General features: G+C 38.0%; 1 protein-coding gene across 2 annotated transcripts in view; it reads right to left on the reverse strand.

Moving 5' to 3' along the window:
• Positions 1–3,796: 3,796 nt before the first annotated feature.
• IMMP2L (inner mitochondrial membrane peptidase subunit 2) overlaps positions 3,797–17,597 on the reverse strand; it is a 1,017,993-nt gene continuing 1,004,192 nt past the window's right edge. For both annotated transcript variants that reach the window (XM_075857081.1, XM_075857080.1), the window contains exon 6: positions 3,797–4,178. In XM_075857081.1, coding sequence (XP_075713196.1) covers positions 4,059–4,178 — 120 coding nt within the window. In that variant the 3' untranslated portion in view covers positions 3,797–4,058. The remainder of the gene's footprint in view (positions 4,179–17,597) is intronic.

A 17,597-nucleotide genomic window follows, 5' to 3' on the forward strand; every position in this document is an offset into this window, starting at 1 on the left:
GCGTTGAGTGGCAGTATCTCTAGAATATTAAACAGACATTGGCCTATCATTAAGAATAGTTATAACCATGTTGGTGAACTGAACAACCCGCCTCTAATGTCCTATCGCAGATCTAAAAACTTGCGGGACAATCTTGTTAAAACTAGCCCCAAGCCCCCCTCCCACAAAACACATGTATCCATTATCCACGGGATAGGGGATACACGTGTGATCGCTGGGGGTCCGACCGATATATATATAAGTTGGGATCAGACTTGTTTTTCCAGCACATTCCACAGATGATCGATTGAGATCTGGGGAATTTGGAGGCCAAGTCAACACCTTGAACTTTGTCATGTTCATCAAACTATTCCAGAACAATTGTGTTCACATAAATTGTGGTCACAGAAGAGGCCGCTTCCATTAGAAAATACCACTGCCGTTAAGGGGCGTACTTGGTCTGCAACAATGTTTAGGTAGGTGGTACGTGTAACATTCACATGAATACCAGGACCCAAGTTTTCCTAGCAGAGCATTGGTCTGAGCATTACACAGCCTCCGGTATGCGATACACACACACACCCGGCCATTCACATGAAGTGAAAGAAATTGTGATTCATCACCATCTTCTACTATTACTCCATGATCCAGTCTCATATGCCCATTGTAGACGCTTTCGGCTGGGGACAGGGATCAGGATGGGCACTCTAATCCACATCAATGCAGCCCCAAACGCAGCACTGTGTGTTCTAACACCTTTCTATCATAGCCAGCATTGTTTTTCAGCAATTTGTGAAGGAGGAGCTCTTCTGTGGGATCGATTAAAAAAGGCCGGCTTTCACTCCTCACACACATGAATGAACCTTGGGTGATCATGACTGTTGCGGCTCCCTAGTTTTCTTTCTTGGCCCACTTTTGGTAGGTACTAACCAACTCCTACCGGGAACACCCCACAAGACCAGCTGTTTTGGAGATTCTCTGACCTTCTAGCCATAATAATTTGTCCCTTGTCTAACTCGATCAGATCCTTACGCTTCCCTCTTTTTTTTCTGCTTCCAATACTTCAACCAAACTGACTGTTCATTTTGTTAACTTGCTGCACAATATATCATAACCCTCGGCAAGTGCCATTGTAACAAGATAATCAATATTAATCACTTACCTGTTAGTGGTGTATAAATATATATACGTGTGTGTATATATATATATATATATATATATATATATATATATCTCATATATATATATATATATATATATATATATAGATAGATAGATAGAGATATTTATATATATATATTTCACTCTATATTTCTCTTTCTTGCAGAAGCAGAAATTATGCTAGTGACAGATCTCAGTCTCAAGTTCTAAAATCATAGGTATGCTTTAGGCTGGGTTCACACTGAGTTTTTTGACGCGGAAACCGCGCCGCAAAACTCATCAAAAAACATCCAAAAATGCCTCCTATTGATTTCAATGGGAGGTGGAGGCGGCTTTTTTCCAGCGAGTGGTAAAACCGTTCTCGTCAGAGAAAGAAGGGACATGCCCTATCTTCGGGCGTTTACGCCTCTGACCTTCCATGGACATCAAGCCGTTAAGTAAGAGTTTTTCTCATTGACCCGGTCATATATTACATAGTCACAAATTAAGTTGAATGGACTCCATGTAATACTACATTTGTACTACATTGTATGGTCGGCAATAGAGCTATCAGCTAATCTCTGGGGATTTGGGGGCGGTACTGATCACTGGAGTGGCATTCTTTAAAAAAGAGCTATCCCCTATAAACGTGTATGGAGCCTCACTACTGGTAACCAAGGCACTTTCTGTTGTCTTGGTTGTAATCTTGCTATTGATGATAGCTGACTGCAGCAGTGATGTTTCATCCATAGTGACATAGTAGCATACAGGGATTGGCCGCTGTTGTCATGTAGTGCTGGATCACACCTCACAATGAAATGACAAAAGGTAGTGGCATGCGATCCATATTACATCTAGAGGTGAACGTCTTCTACTAAGGTGCGCGAGGGGCCGAACGACACGGTACAGTGGAGTAGATCACCGTGAAAATCAACCAGGGGGCTACCAGACGTGTGTCTAAAACATCAGTTCAGCAAACCCTACTGTGTATAGGGCTTCGAAGCAGACGGATGGTCACTGCTCCGATGCTAACAAAGGTGCATCGGAAAGAAAAAATCCAATTTGCTTGGCAGTATCGGAATTGGACCACCGATGATTGGCAAAGGGTTGCCTCCTCCGATGAGTCATGTTTTCTGCTTCATCAAACGGATGGATGTTGGCGTGTCAGGCCAAAAACAGAGAACAAACACCCTGCAACCATTTCTGGAAGAACACAAGCAGGTGGCGCCAGCGTTATGGTCTGGGGATTTTTTTCATGGCATTCTCTGGGCCCCCTCATCCATGTAGAAGGCATTCTGAACGGATTTGGGTATGAATCCATCGTTGCAGATCACGTCCACTCATACATGCTGTTTGTCTTCCCTGGGGCAGATGGAATGTTCCAGCAAGACAATGCGACATGTCACATGGTTAGAAATGTCCGACAGTGGTTGGAAGAGCATGACCAAGAATTCCAACTACTTCCCCGGCCACCTAATTTGCCAGACTTGAATCAAATTGAGCATCTGTGGGACCACCTCGATCGTCCTGTTCGCTCTATGGATCCTCCCCCATGCACCATCCAGCAAATGTGGGAGGCACTGCAGTTAGCATGGCTGAGACAACTTTGCAGCACCTTATTAAGTCACTCCCAGACCGTCTAACTGTAGTTTCTACCTTTAATCCAGGTTAACATGTGAAAAGCCACAAAAACTAAATCCAAACCCCCCCCCCTAAATGCTGAGAGGTCAAAGAGTACAATCATTGTTCTTTGTACTTTGCACAAATGAATAGTATGTTAACGTTGTAATATATCTTATCAGAGTAACAAGCCGCATTCTGCTCTTATCTGGCTGTTTCCTGCTCCCCCTCCCTCTGTTAAACTGACTTTCACTCTGAAAATTCAGCTCTATCTGTCTCACGTCGGACTGCAGCTCACATGCATCAGATTGCACGTGTCTATCGAAGAAAGGAGGGGAAGAGTGAGCAGGAAGTGCAGTAGATAAGAGAAGAATGACAGGCATAGGAACTTTCTATCACAACCAAAGCAATGTTTTCACATCAGTACAGTTCAGTACTTCTCTATACATGTCCTCCATGATCCTGGGGCTGTTTCTGAGTGAGAGAGAAGGTTATGGATCAGATTCTCCTGTTTATACTGTGTGTAGTGCATGGCTGCTAGTCTCCACCCCCCGGCTCAGAGAGAAATACAAACTACAGATATAGCATGCAAAGGGGAAAACTGCCCAAATTTAAAAATCAAAGTCATATAACGATCAGAAATAGTGCTCCTCCTCATCTACACACACGGTAACTTATCCTGAAAAATCAAATGAAACGACAGCTACCCTTTAAATATAGCCATTTACCATTATTTCACTTTCAGGTTCATATAGATCAACTTTCTAACATGCCCAATAAGAACAATAATGAAAAGAAACACTCTCTCTAAATGTGCTTTGCTTGGTAAAATAAATGTGAGTTAAATAATCCTAATGAATAGTAGTATAATTTACATTAGGGACTTGACTCATCTGCACATGTTTGCAATATGTTTGGAGTAAAAAATATATCCAAAAAATAGTAATATAGTAATAACCTTTTATTCAATCAAACCAAACATTTTTGATATTTATTTCTTTTTTTTATTTAAAAGAATTAACAGTTAATTAACAGATATTATCTTCAACATGCTCATAACATAATAGTTTTTTCTAAATCACTAAATAATATAACATTTTAACTAAAACTTTTTGGTAAGTTAACCAATCAAACTAAATTAAATTTATTTATAAGGCCTCCAAGAGTGGGTAATAGCCAAAAAATACAGCATAGGTGAGTACAGGTCTGGATTGAAATATTGCAAATTTATGAATAAAACAATGTCTATTATCTTGTGAATTTACTATAGCTTTTAATGTAATACTTATAAAATAATATAAAAGAATATAAAGTTGAGGTCATTCTTTGTCACTTAGTATTGGTGTGCGCTTCTGAGGAAACAGAGGCTTCAGTTTTTGCCATCGGCTAGGAGGCCACAGTATATGAGTTGCATGTGCATGGAGAAGTCCAAGTGAAACCTGTGAAAATAGTTAAAAAATAGGTTGGTTAATAAATTATATTGTTTTCAGTTCCAGTAAGGTGAATGGTCATAGCATGACAATAACCTAAAAAAAAAAAACTTTTAAGAACAACAAGATTGCAAAACCAAATGGCCAAACTATGAGTAAATTTGACATTTTCCTCTGAAAGTTTTAAAGTGCAAACAAAATTACTCAAAGATTCAAGTGTATTTTTTCATCAAAATAAAAATATATAATTTTATTTAAAGATGCGACAATACCCATGCTATGTGTTGTGGGATTGTGGTGATACCCGTGCAATGCGGTGCAAATTTACAGTAACACTCGTGCAATGGGCACATCTGTTAAAAGAATCAATTTTTGTTGTGGGAACTCAACCTATAGTAGTAGCCTCAAGTGGTAAGAAAATAAAACAATTTGCGATCATTTTGGTGAAGTCCTCTAAAGGACTGGCATTTCAGAGATCAGTCATGTCAGAGATGTGGACGTCAGTATGAGTGCTAAGTAGGGAGATCGAACATAATAAGTTTAAGTTCAATATAGAAGAGTTCTGTACTAATAGAGCCATTATTTCAGCTTTTAGATATTCAAAACAATGAATTACTTGCCAGTGATTTTATATCAGTGTCGTTACATTTCTATACTAACATTGAGAGCTTTCCATGCCCACAGAACTGAACCTAGCAAATTAAGCAGTGTGACAACGTTCTGATGTGTTCACTGGCCATTCGATGATAGCAGGCCAAAAGAGGGATGAGTTACCCCTATAAGAACCATAGCTTTTCCAAGCAATGGTGTTTGGCTGTTATGAATGCCATGATGCCGCAAATGCTTTGTTATGCCTCTGGCTATTAGATGAATGATCTGCCTTGCTGACCCCTGAAGAATAGGACAGATAAAACGTGTATAGTCCAAAGGTCCTCTTATACTGCCTGGTATGGGCTTTGAAAACAGGCGCCGATCAAGGAGGCAGCTTGTTGATCAACACTCATTTGCTCCCTTCAAAAGGAGCAATAATCAGTAATATATGGGGACGAGCTAACGATACACAGGGAGATGTGGTGCTGACAACGATAATATTTCTTGCTTAATTAACAATACAATCGGCAGATGTATCGTTACATCCTTTATCGGCTGATCATTGCCCTGTCAACGCTCGTTAAATGAATCAAATAGATAGGCAATGAATGTTTGATTGTGATTGTAATTAGGTGTAGACAGATTTGGCTGTGCACCAGGATCAGAACTAAATATCTAGGGTTCAGACAGGCTATTTATCCGTTCTATCTACTCTGTTATTAAACTGTCTGGCACACACAGTCCAGCAGATTTAAAACAAATCCTCGCCTTTCTGAACTATCCGTATCAATGTTGAGGATTATATTGTAAGAATTTACAAGCAATAAAGTTTATGTTTTAATACACTTTATTATTTAAAAAGTTCACCAGAAATTCAGTTTTACAATATTATAGTGCGAGTTAAACTAGAATACTACTATCCATATCAGTGAAGTATACTATTATTAACTGGTTGCCGACACAGGACGAGAATGCTCGTCCTGAGTGGCGGGTACTTGGCGCATTAGGATGAGCATTCTCGTCCTGTGTGACAGCCATCTGTGCGCGCGATCGAGAGTGGGGCAACGGCTGTAATACACAGCCACGGTCCTGCTCTGACAGCGGAGAGAAGAGAAACATCCTCTCTCTGCCCTTAGCCCTTTGAATGCCGCGGTAAAAGCTGATCGCGGCGTTCAAGGAGAGGGGACTGCACATTGATCGCGTCACAGAAGATAACTGTGACGTGATCAAAGCCCATAACTTGTATGGCCAGACAGCCCAGGGTCCATTGAAGGACCCCAGGGCTGTTTGAACATATTTCCTGTTGCACAATCAGTACACATGCTAATGTACTACTAGCATATAGATCTATGCCAGTACATTACAGTTACAAAATAAAAATCAAAATGATAAATCCCTTTATGGGATTAAAAAAAAAAGTTAAATGAATGTAAAAAATTTTTATGATAAATAAATAAATAAAAAGTAAAAAAAATATACAGAAACACACATTTTTTATCATAAATAAACTTTTACATTTAAGTCCCAAAACATGAAATAATACAGACATATTTGGTATCGCCACGACCGTAACAACCTGTACTACAAATGTATAACATTATTTGTGATGATCAGTGTATGGTGTAAAAAAATAAATATTAAAACTGCTGCGGAACTGCTTTTTTCTGCATTTTCGCCAAAATAAAAGTTAATAGAAATTAAACGATAATGTATTTGTACCAAAAAATGGTACCTACATAAAGTATAGCTACGTCGTACAAAAAATAAGAGTTATGAGCGTCGGGATGCAAAGAGGGAAATATAAAAAAAATTGTTCTGTCCTCAAGGCCAAAATTGGCCGTGTCCTTAAGGGGTTAAGTACATTGTGGGAGTTCAACTGACAATCACACAATTAGAGCGAAGTGGTAAGATCACATGTTCGACATTGGAGCGAAATTAAACTGTTGTCTGTTTCTAAGGGCAAAGAGAAGAATTAAAAATAAAGCTATGAATATGAATGGAAAAATAATACATGAAATACCTCAAAACCAGTACAAGTAAATCATAGTACTTGCAGAGTCACTTTCTTTTTTTATTTTATTCATACTCTGAAATGTTTTGGTAAAACTGCTTCATAAAACCTTTCCTGTGCTGCTCAGGGATAACAGAACAATGTTCCTGGGCTCTTCATTTTTCTGGGTCAGAGGAATACATTATTATGGAACACAAAATATTTAATATGTGTGTGCAGATTTAACTTATATAAGAACATAACATTAGGTTTTCTAAATACTGCACAATACATACTTTACTTCATTCCTAAAATGATTGCTCCCATCCCAGTTAAATACTACTTGGGGTTTGCTATGTAAGATGTTCAATATTGCAAGAGACAAATAGCCCTGTCAAAAAGTTACCATCTTAACTATGACAAATTGCCCAAAAGTTCCAATCCCACATATCAAGTTTGACCATTTTTCTGGCAACAAATATGGGAATTCTTTACTATAGACTAAATGTCCATGCATTTATATAGTCATTTTTCACATACTGTGTAATACTTTGCAAGTGATTATTTATCATTTATTCCAAAATAATTATTTAATGACTCCAAAAATCGGATTTTCATTTTATCATTAAATGACAATATTTTTATCTGCATTATCATTATGTAATAACTGTATTTATCAAGTAATTTTACTTGCTTATATTTGTAGGTTCAGTAAAAAGTTATGTATAATAAAAAACCAAGAAATATGAAATTGGCAAATTTTTAGTAATAAATAACTTCTCTAAACGGCCTATTTAACATAGGAAAGAAAAGTAAAGAGAAATTGTTCATTTGTGCTTTTAGCATCTACCAGACCTCAGAAGCGACAGATTTAAAAGCAATAATTTTTCTCAGCTTTTCCTTGCTTACGTAGTATATACATTGTCAATACTTTTAACCACAATTCACTTAGAGACATTTTGGGGAAATGACTGTATTTAGCAACATTTAGAAACATTCTAACTGCTATAACTCTGCATGAGGAAATAAAAGGTGGTTCTGCTTTTAACACAAACTTTATCAATTCTACCTTGATTTTTATTTATTTTTTATTTTAAATAATTGTGATATTAATTTAAATGTAGCATCATATTCAAAAGTGTGTATGAGAACTATCATATTTGCATTCTTTTGTTATTCAGATTTGCTATTTAAGATTGTAAGATCTTCCGTATCAAAGTGTAAAGCAGATGCCCAGTTGTGGGTGTACATAATGTATCTTATAAATCACTACCTATCACTAATGCTTATTTACTAGCATGCTTACTTTTCTCAGACTTACTTGCTTGGCAGATGTATTATCAGTGAGCCAGTGTAGCTGCATTGCCTAATGAAAGCCAGCATTGGTTTTACAATTGTGTTCCTGGATCCCCAACCACATCATGCCCGGCACACAAACCTGGTGCATAAAGCACGAGGTCGTTGTGTGATGTGTCACATACATTGTCCCAACGCTCCCTGCTATCAGACGTTATGCGCCAGGGCCTGATGTGGCAGTCTGAGGGGACTTTGGATGGGCCCCCTGTAGACAAGAGAAGACAGCAGTGTTGAGTACCAGTACAATCTAACTATCCCCCACGGAGCCAGAGGTAGTCTGAAATCCACATCCTGCTTCAGCAGAGGATGAAGATAAAGTCTATACTTTGCTACTACTTGCTGATCAGATTGGTGGCTGTGTATAAGCACAAGCCTAATACCCAAGATCACCAAGAAGTCAGCGCATGGAAACATGTTGATCATTATAGCAAAAATAAAGTAATTACAAAATACACACAACTAAATCAACTGTGAAAAATATGTTTAAACCATTTTTTTACCTTTTAAATAAAGTTGTGTTTAGTCATGAATGATTCATAAAGTAACCTTCTATTACAGTAAATTGGTATATAGATCTAAATGTAGGGGTTTCTCTTATTTCTATTATTATAAGAAAAAAACTATCTCATCACAGTTATTACTAAACCTCACAATTATAGTATAATCTATTTTTTTTATATTAGTGTTTATATACAGTAAAGGAAATAAGTATTTGATCCCTTGCTGATTTTGTAAGTTTGCCCACTGTCAAAGTCATGAACAGTCTAGAATTTTTAGGCTAGGTTAATTTTACCAGTGAGAGATAGATTATATAAAAAGAAAAAAAGAAAATCACATAGTCAAAATTATATATATTTATTTGCATTGTGCACAGAGAAATAAGTATTTGATCCCCTACCAACCATTAAAGGGAATGTGTTGCCCGAAAAACATGTTTTTTTTTAAAAAATTAAACATTTAGTGTGTGGGTGATTAAACATTGTTCAAATTTTGTTTATTTTTTTGCACGAGTCCATGTAATATTATAAATTATTTCTAATTTATAATACTACCCATTTTTGGTCACTAGATGGAGCTGTTCCCAAAATTGCAGCATTGCAACATTGGGTTAAAAGCCCTCGCTCTAGTGAGCTCTCAGCATCCCCCCTCCTTTATCCTGGCTAGTGCCGGGATAAACGAGGGGTTTGAAAGGTTTAACCTCCTACACTGTGTGTCGCCATTTTTTGAGGTAACCCACAGTGTAGTAGGTTTACATACAGTAGTAAACACACACAAACACTAACATACATTGAAATCTCTTACCTGCTCCTGCCGCCGCGGCTCCCTCCGGCCCGTCCGCTCCCTTTGCTGCCGCTGTTCCATGTGCACAAGTCCGGAAGCCGCGACCGGAAGTAGTAATATTACTGTCCGGCCGCGACTTCCGGTCCACAGGAAAATGGCGCCGGACGGTGCCAATTTCGAGTAGGACTGTGTGGGAGCGGCGCATGCGCAGTTCCCACACAGACGCCGTACACGGCAGTCAATGGGACGGGAGCCGTTCGCAGTCCATATGGGACTGTGGCTGCCGTGTTCCATGTCTGTGTGTGTCGTTAATCGACACACACAGAAATGGAACAAAAAATGGCAGCCCCCATAGGGAAGAAAAAGTGTAAAAATAAGAAACAGTAAAACACAAACACACAAATGAAAATAAACGTTTTTATTAAAGCACTAACATCTTTAACATATAAAAAAATTATTTGTGATGACACTGTTCCTTTAAGAGTTCAGCCTCCTCCAGACCAGTTACACGCTCCAAATCAACTTGGTGCCTGCATTAAAGACAGCTGTCTTACATGGTCACCTGTATAAAAGACTCCTTGTCCACAGACTCAATTAATCAGTCTGACTCTAACCTCTACAACATGGGCAAGACCAAAGAGCTTTCTAAGGATGTCAGGGACAAGATCATAGACCTGCACAAGGCTGGAATGGGCTACAAAACCATAAGTAAGACGCTGGGTGAGAAGGAGACAACTGTTGGTGCAATAGTAAGAAAATGGAAGACATACAAAATGACTGTCAATCGACATCGATCTGGGGCTCCATGAAAAATCTCACCTCGTGGGGTATCCTTTATCCTGAGGAAGGTGAGAGCTCAGCCGAAAACTACACGGGGGGAACTTGTTAATGATCTCAAGGCAGCTGGGACCACAGTCACCAAGAAAACCATTGGTAACACATTACGCCGTAATGGATTAAAATCCTGCAGTGCCCGCAAGGTCCCCCTGCTCAAGAAGGTAGATGTACAGGCCCGTCTGAAGTTTGCAAATGAACATCTGGATGATTCTGAGAGTGATTGGGAGAAGGTGCTGTGGTCAGATGAGACTAAAATTTAGCTCTTTGGCATTAACTCAACTCGGCGTGTTTGGAGGAAGAGAAATGCTGCCTATGACCCAAAGAACACCGTCCCCACTGTCAAGCATGGAGGTGGAAACATTATGTTTTGGGGGTGTTTCTCTGCTAAGGGCAAAGGACTACTTCAACGCATCAATGGGAGAATGGATGGAGCCATGTACCGTCAAATCCTCAGTGACAACCTCCTTCCCCCCACCAGGACATTAAAAATGGCTCGTGGCTGGGTCTTCCAGCACGACAATGACTCGAAACATACAGCCAAGGCAACAAAGGAGTGGCTCAAAAAGAAGCACATTAAGGTCATGGAGTGGCCTAGCCAGTCTCCAGACCTTAATCCCATCTAAAACTTATGGAGGGAGCTGAAGATCCGAGTTGCCAAGCGACAGCCTCGAAATCTTAATGATTTACAGATGATCTGCAAAGAGGAGTGGGCCAAAATTCCATCTAACATGTGTGCAAACCTCATCATCAACTACAAAAAACGTCTGACTGCTGTGCTTGCCAACAAGGGTTTTGCCACCAAGTATTAAGTCTTGTTTGCCAAAGGGATCAAATACTTATTTCTCTGTGCACAATGCAAATAAATATATATAATTTTGACTATGTGATTTTCATATTTTATTTTTTTTATATATAATCTATCTCTCACTGGTAAAATGAACCTAGCCTAAAAATTCTAGACTGTTCATGTCTTTGACAGTGGGCAAACTTACAAAATCAGCAAGGGATCAAATACTTATTTCCTTCACTGTAGTATAGACTAGAGGAAAATTTATATATATATATATATATATATATATATATATATATATATGCACACATGCAAACATACACACACTACATGGATAAAAGTATTGAGACCCACCTCTTAACCATTGAATTCAGGTGTTACATTTAGTACCATTGCCACAGGTGTATAAAATCGAGCCCCTAGTCATGCAGTCTGCATTTACAACAAACATTTGTGAAATAATGGGTCCTTCTAAAGAGTTCACTGAATTCCAGCAAGGTACTGTACTAGGATGCCACCTTTGCAACAAGTCAGTTCATGAAATTTCTTTCCTCCCAGATATTCCATGATCAACTGTGAGTGGTATTATTGCAAAGTGGAAGCATTTAGGAACCCATAGCAACTGTGCAGCGGGAGTTTCATGGGATGGATTTCCATGGCCAAACAGCTGCATGCAAGCCTTACATCACTAAACACAATGCCAAGCGTCGGATGTGCCTGCGTTATAAGCAGTACACGTATGCTCTTCCTAATGCAACAATTTCCTGCCATTCATGACGAGATTACTCATCATATAGCGGCAACCAGTTAAGAAAATTGGAGGACAATACACAATACAAACTATGGTTTACATAACAAATGTTTTTTATTTCTTATATCATGACAACATATTAATGAATAATAAATCAGGTGTGAATCTCTTTAAGGTTGAAAAGCAAGAAGACCTAAGTCTTTACTTATATTAGTTTGTGGACGTATAGAGAAAATCAGCCACAATACTATAGCACACATTTTTCTGTGGCTACATTTACAGCTAAGTTACAGCAAGACTTCTTTATTGACATACTGTATGTTGCAACAAATTTCTGACTGCATCTGCTCCCTTGATAAATCTGGCAAAACATAAAACACTGCCATTAACTTTCACACTGGCTAAAAATCCTCCACTTTTTTTTTTTTTGCCAGGGTGACTTTTTTTCATTTGTGACTTTATTTGCGACTTTTAAAAAAAAATAAAAGTAGCATTTCATAAATGTGTCTAATTCCTGGCCAAGCAGTAAACCATAACCACATTCTCTCCACTTTTACAAACTTAGGGTACGGCCACACGGAGCGGCACTGACACGGTCACAACGCGTCCAACAACCGCGCTGGCACTATGTAGGAGCAGCTGTCAAATACCTCGTTAAGAGGTATTCCGGTTTCATGCGCATGCGCACTGCCACTCCATTCATTCTCTATGGTGAGCCAGAGATAGCCGAGTGCAGTGTTCGGCTTGTTCTGGCGCTGCCATAGAGAATGAATAGGGGTTAAGTTGTTGTAACTTGCAAAATCGTGCGACCATAAAGGGCGTATTAATTCATGGCCGCACGATTTTGCGGATAAAGGGACGGTTTACCCGCGTTAACATGCGGCCACTAACAGGCTGTTTGACAGCCACACCGAAGTTGGTGCCGGCGCGGTTGTTAGCCGCGTTGTGACCATGTCAGGGCCGCTCCGTATGCCCTACCATAACGTGCAAAGCACAAATGGCACTAAAATCTGACACATATGGTTAATATGTATATGTCGCATAGCACATAAAAGACAATTTTAAAGTAAAATGTGCCAAAAAAGGCACAAAATAAATAAATTTGATAAATGTGGGCCTATATATTTTTCATTTAGCCACTGAAACATTGTTTAATTCTAAATTCTTTTTAGTGTGTAGCTCTGCTTTAGAGCTACATTTATCATCATTATTATTAAAAAAAAATGTAAAAGCAATTTGCTAATCTATTTCATTATTGAAAATGCTCTGGTTCAGAAATAAAATCGTAATTTTCACATTATTTAAAAGCTTTGTTACATTTGGCTTGGGATTACATAACATCGTTAAAAAGATATTTAATAGAAAATAAACAATATATCAGTGAAATTGGACAATTTCATTTCTTAAAAAAAATAATAAAAAAAATTGTTTACCTATACCACATAGGTTTTTTAAGGTTTGTGTCTGATCAATAACATAAATGCATATGAAAGTATATTATAGTTCCACCAATAACTTGCAGTAAAACTGTTATAGTGAACCTATGGATACATTTCCATAATGAGTAAAAAAAACAGCAGCCACCCTAGACACACCATCACGTCAATTCCTGTAGGAGAACTAACTAGGGCAAAAAGAAATTGCACCAACCAACAGGGTTTTCTATCAGAACAGCGAAAAATATATAACAAACTAACTAATAGAGGCTACAAAAAATGGACACTAGATCGAGCCCAAGCAATAGTGAACCAGAAGGATAGGAAAGATCTACTCTCTCTTAACAGGGTTAAGACAAATAAAGATACTCCTGCAACAAGCAATACATCTAAACCAACACTTGTATTGCAATACAGCAACCAGTTTTCTGAAATTCGTGCCATGGTCCAGCGTTATATCCCCGTACTGTTTGAAGATGCCAAACTTGAATCCATTCTAGCAAATGGCTTTCGAATAGTCTCCCGTCGGGCACCCACCCTGGGAAACATCCTTTCCCCCTCTTGTCTACCATCAAAAGCCAAATCTCCAACATGGTTGCACTACACAGGTTACTATAAATGTGGGTCTCATCCCTGTAAGGTTTGCACGGTTAGTAAAACCACAAAAACCTTCTCCAATTCCAACGACACTACCAACTTTCCAATTAAAACCCATATCAATTGTAATAGTGATCACGTGGTCTACATAGTGGAATGCTCACAGTGTAGGCTAAAATATGTAGGGTGTACCACAAGGAAACTAAAGATCAGAATCCTCGAACATCTAAGTTATATTAGAAACCCAGCAATTGTTAACATCTCAAATGGCAGCAAACATTTTATCACCTGCCACAATAGAAATATTAACTCCCTCAAAATCTACGGCATAGAAAAAATGATTAAAACTATCAGGGGGGGGGGGTGATCTCAAACACAGATTACATACACGTGAAGCCTTTTGGATCTACCATTTGAACACCAGATTTCCAAGCGGTCTCAATCTCCGCAAGGATTTAATGTTTCACTATTGATACCAATACATTAGTTTCCTCCCTGTCAGATCAGTTCCATCCATTGTTTCAATTTGTCTCTTCCCCTTCCTTTCCCCTCCCGTGTCATTTGGTGCATAGTATTCTCATCATTTCCATTATATTTATAGATGAGGTTTGTAGTCTGGCCTTTATTCTATCCTATTTTGTGGGCTTCTATGTAGATTTGCCCCGGTTCTATTCCATCCGGGACCATCTGTTTTGTGGCACTCACAATTATATTGATCTTATGGCCAGCTCTTGTGTCAACCATATATAGCATTTAATAAGGCCATTCGTTTTCAATAGTATTGTGGCATTTGTTTTTTCGTTATAGATTTCATCCACTAGTTGGTATTTATCATCGTGACATATTTATATACATATAAATCAAATGTCTTTTCTGCCACATAGGCTCAATATCTCTTCAACACTGGGACAATATAGCGATTTCCTGGCTTTTTGTTAGACATACTATATCATGCTAACTTTTATTTCATACTGACATTATTTAGGCACTTTTGTCTATCTCCGAATTACTTGCTATATATATTTTTTTCAGCCCCTATTTTACAACTCAACATATTTATGCTAGGCTACATTTGTCCGTTGCATTCGGTTCTCCGAATGTATCCATATAGGTGCAGGTTAGCATGTGTGTCTTTCTGTTACTCACATCTGTCTGTATCTCTGTTTAGTGGTTCTGGAGATGTTACGATATCTCGACGGTGCGATATTGGGGATATCTGTTGCCTCTATATGTACTGTAGCTATTGTCTCGTTCTTGTTGGTGCCTTTGTGTCCACCTGCGGTATCTCCGTGTGGTCCGATATCGTTGTGGCATCCTTGTGGGTTCCCATGTTTTCAACTATTACATTAATGTTTTATTAAACATACTATATGGACACCCACTAGGGCTCTATAACTCACGCTTACCCAGCTTGGATGGTTCTGAGTATTATAATATATTAGACCCATTTATCTACTCAATATGTGATATGTTCAGTTTGACATCCTTTCACTAAGATTTTTCGTTTTTAAGTTTTTTATCTTTCATATATAGTTCCTCACATAGGGATTCAGCTCCTTCCGTTGTAATCTTAATAAATTCGTTTAGGCAAATTAGTGGAGCTTACATACATTATTCTAGCATTATTTATTTATCACTCAGTACTCATTTAAATTTTGTTATTGTTTATTCAAGTATATAAAGATCTTTCCTGGCTGCTATGTTTTTATCTATATGACTTTATTACAATCTATTTGCCTTTATATATTGTCCAGTTGTATTAAGATTATTTATCATTTTTTCATCACCAAAGATGTATTACCTCCTGGACACATACATTATGTGAAATATAAGGCATTTTCTATAGTCATTAATTGTATGTCAGTCTAATTAGCAGCGTTATCTCACTATATACATGTATGTTTCTATTCCCTGTGTTCACATTCACATATATCTTTATGCGGTTGTTTGTTTTTCTTTATATAACATGTATGTATTTGTGTTCTCTCTGTGGTTTTCTCTTTTCACATGTTTTCCGTGTATCAATATGTGTCGGGTGATGCTCCGCAAGCCTCGGGGACGCGATCCTCTAATAATTCTATGAAATTTCGCATCATATGTACAGTCTTATATACAAATAATTTCAGCTTTATTTAATCTCTTCCCATTCTTATTTTTATCATATGCACTATTTTACTGTTTATATTACAGTTATTCTACATTTTTGAAACTTACCGACGACGGGAGATCGATTTCCTGATAGTTAATTACCTCACCTGCGAGCGCCGTCTCGTCTCAGGTCCAACCTCCCATTCATTTAGTATTTATTCACTCCGTGTGCTTGCTTGAGCTCACTCGACTTAGCCATGATTAAGGGCACAGCCAGTGCCTGAAACGCGTAGGCTATCTATTGCCGCATATCACCACCTTGTCTTTTCCTCCTGGTGTTTTTTTCAAGCATCTATCTTGTACTTCAATAAAGTGGAAACTTAGTTTTTCCTATCGACATTTCAATCGCTGGATCTCCTCTGTTTTTTTCTTCTAAAATGGACCTGTTAGCTGTTAATTCTTCTCACTTTTTCTTAAATTGGGTAGATATCTAAAGGACACCTATAACTTCTTGGACAGGATCAAGGATCAGTTAGTAGTAGGAATTATTTTTTGTGTACTTTGGGTGTGAAAAGTCTGTACACAAATATTCCCCAAGATGAATAAATAAGATCTGTAAAGGACAGACTATGTGAAGATGTGAATTTAAGCAATTAAATGATTATGTTTTTAGTCACTTTGTTGGAATTTGTACTGACCAAAAATGATTTTAGATTGGATGTTGGATATTACGTGCAGCTACAGGGAACTTCAATGGAATCCTCTGTGGCTCCAAGTTTAGTCAGCATCTTTATGGATACCTTTGAAAATAAATACGTGGGTCTATCGAATGGCCAATAAATGGTATCAATACGTAGATGATGTATTATTTTTGTGGCCTGGATCAGAAAGTGAGCTACTGGACTATGTCTTGTATTTAAATAGATTATTTTGTTGTCTCTGTAATAAAAGAAGGTGTCAACATTATTTGTAAATCCTACGGATGAAAATACTATGTTACATTATGACCGCTTACATGCTTCTTATGTTTTTCGCAGCCTACCTTGTAGCCAATTTATAAGAGCGTGTAGATTATCTAGCACTTCTGAACAGTATAAAATGCATATGAGAAAGATGGCAGGAACATTTGCCAAACAGGGTACCCCCAAAAAAACAGATCTTTGATGAAAGTAAAAGAGGACCAGCAAAAAAGAAAGTTAATGCTGGCTTTACCTTGTTAGAAAAAAAAGATTGAATAGTGTTTTCATCCACATATCATAGACCTGCCCGAACTAATTAAAAGCACTATTTCTAAATATTGGGACATCCTAAGACATAACCCTAAGTTTGGGTCATTGTTTATAAGTGCCTCTGTGTTTGCACATAGGTTGTTCACATAAGAATATGTTTATTAGAGGAGATGTTAAATCCAGAAAAATGGATAGATGGACATATTTGGCAACTAAAAGGAAAAGGGACCTTTGCGTACTTGTGTTGCCAACATTGCAATTCGATCATCCAAGGAGAGAATGCACATCATCCTCTTTCTAAGAAAAAAAATCAAATAAGGGTTTTTTATACATGTGACAGTAAAAACTTCATTTAGCTGCTAAAGTGCCTGTATGGAATAGCTTACATAGGTCAAAGTTCTATACCAATTAAAACACATTTAAATAAACATAAATCACGTATTCTCACATATGTAGAACAGAAAGAAAAAGAACTATGTAGA

The sequence above is a fragment of the Rhinoderma darwinii genome, chromosome 3, assembly GCF_050947455.1.
Source record: "Rhinoderma darwinii isolate aRhiDar2 chromosome 3, aRhiDar2.hap1, whole genome shotgun sequence".
Classification (NCBI taxonomy): Eukaryota; Metazoa; Chordata; class Amphibia; order Anura; family Rhinodermatidae; genus Rhinoderma; species Rhinoderma darwinii.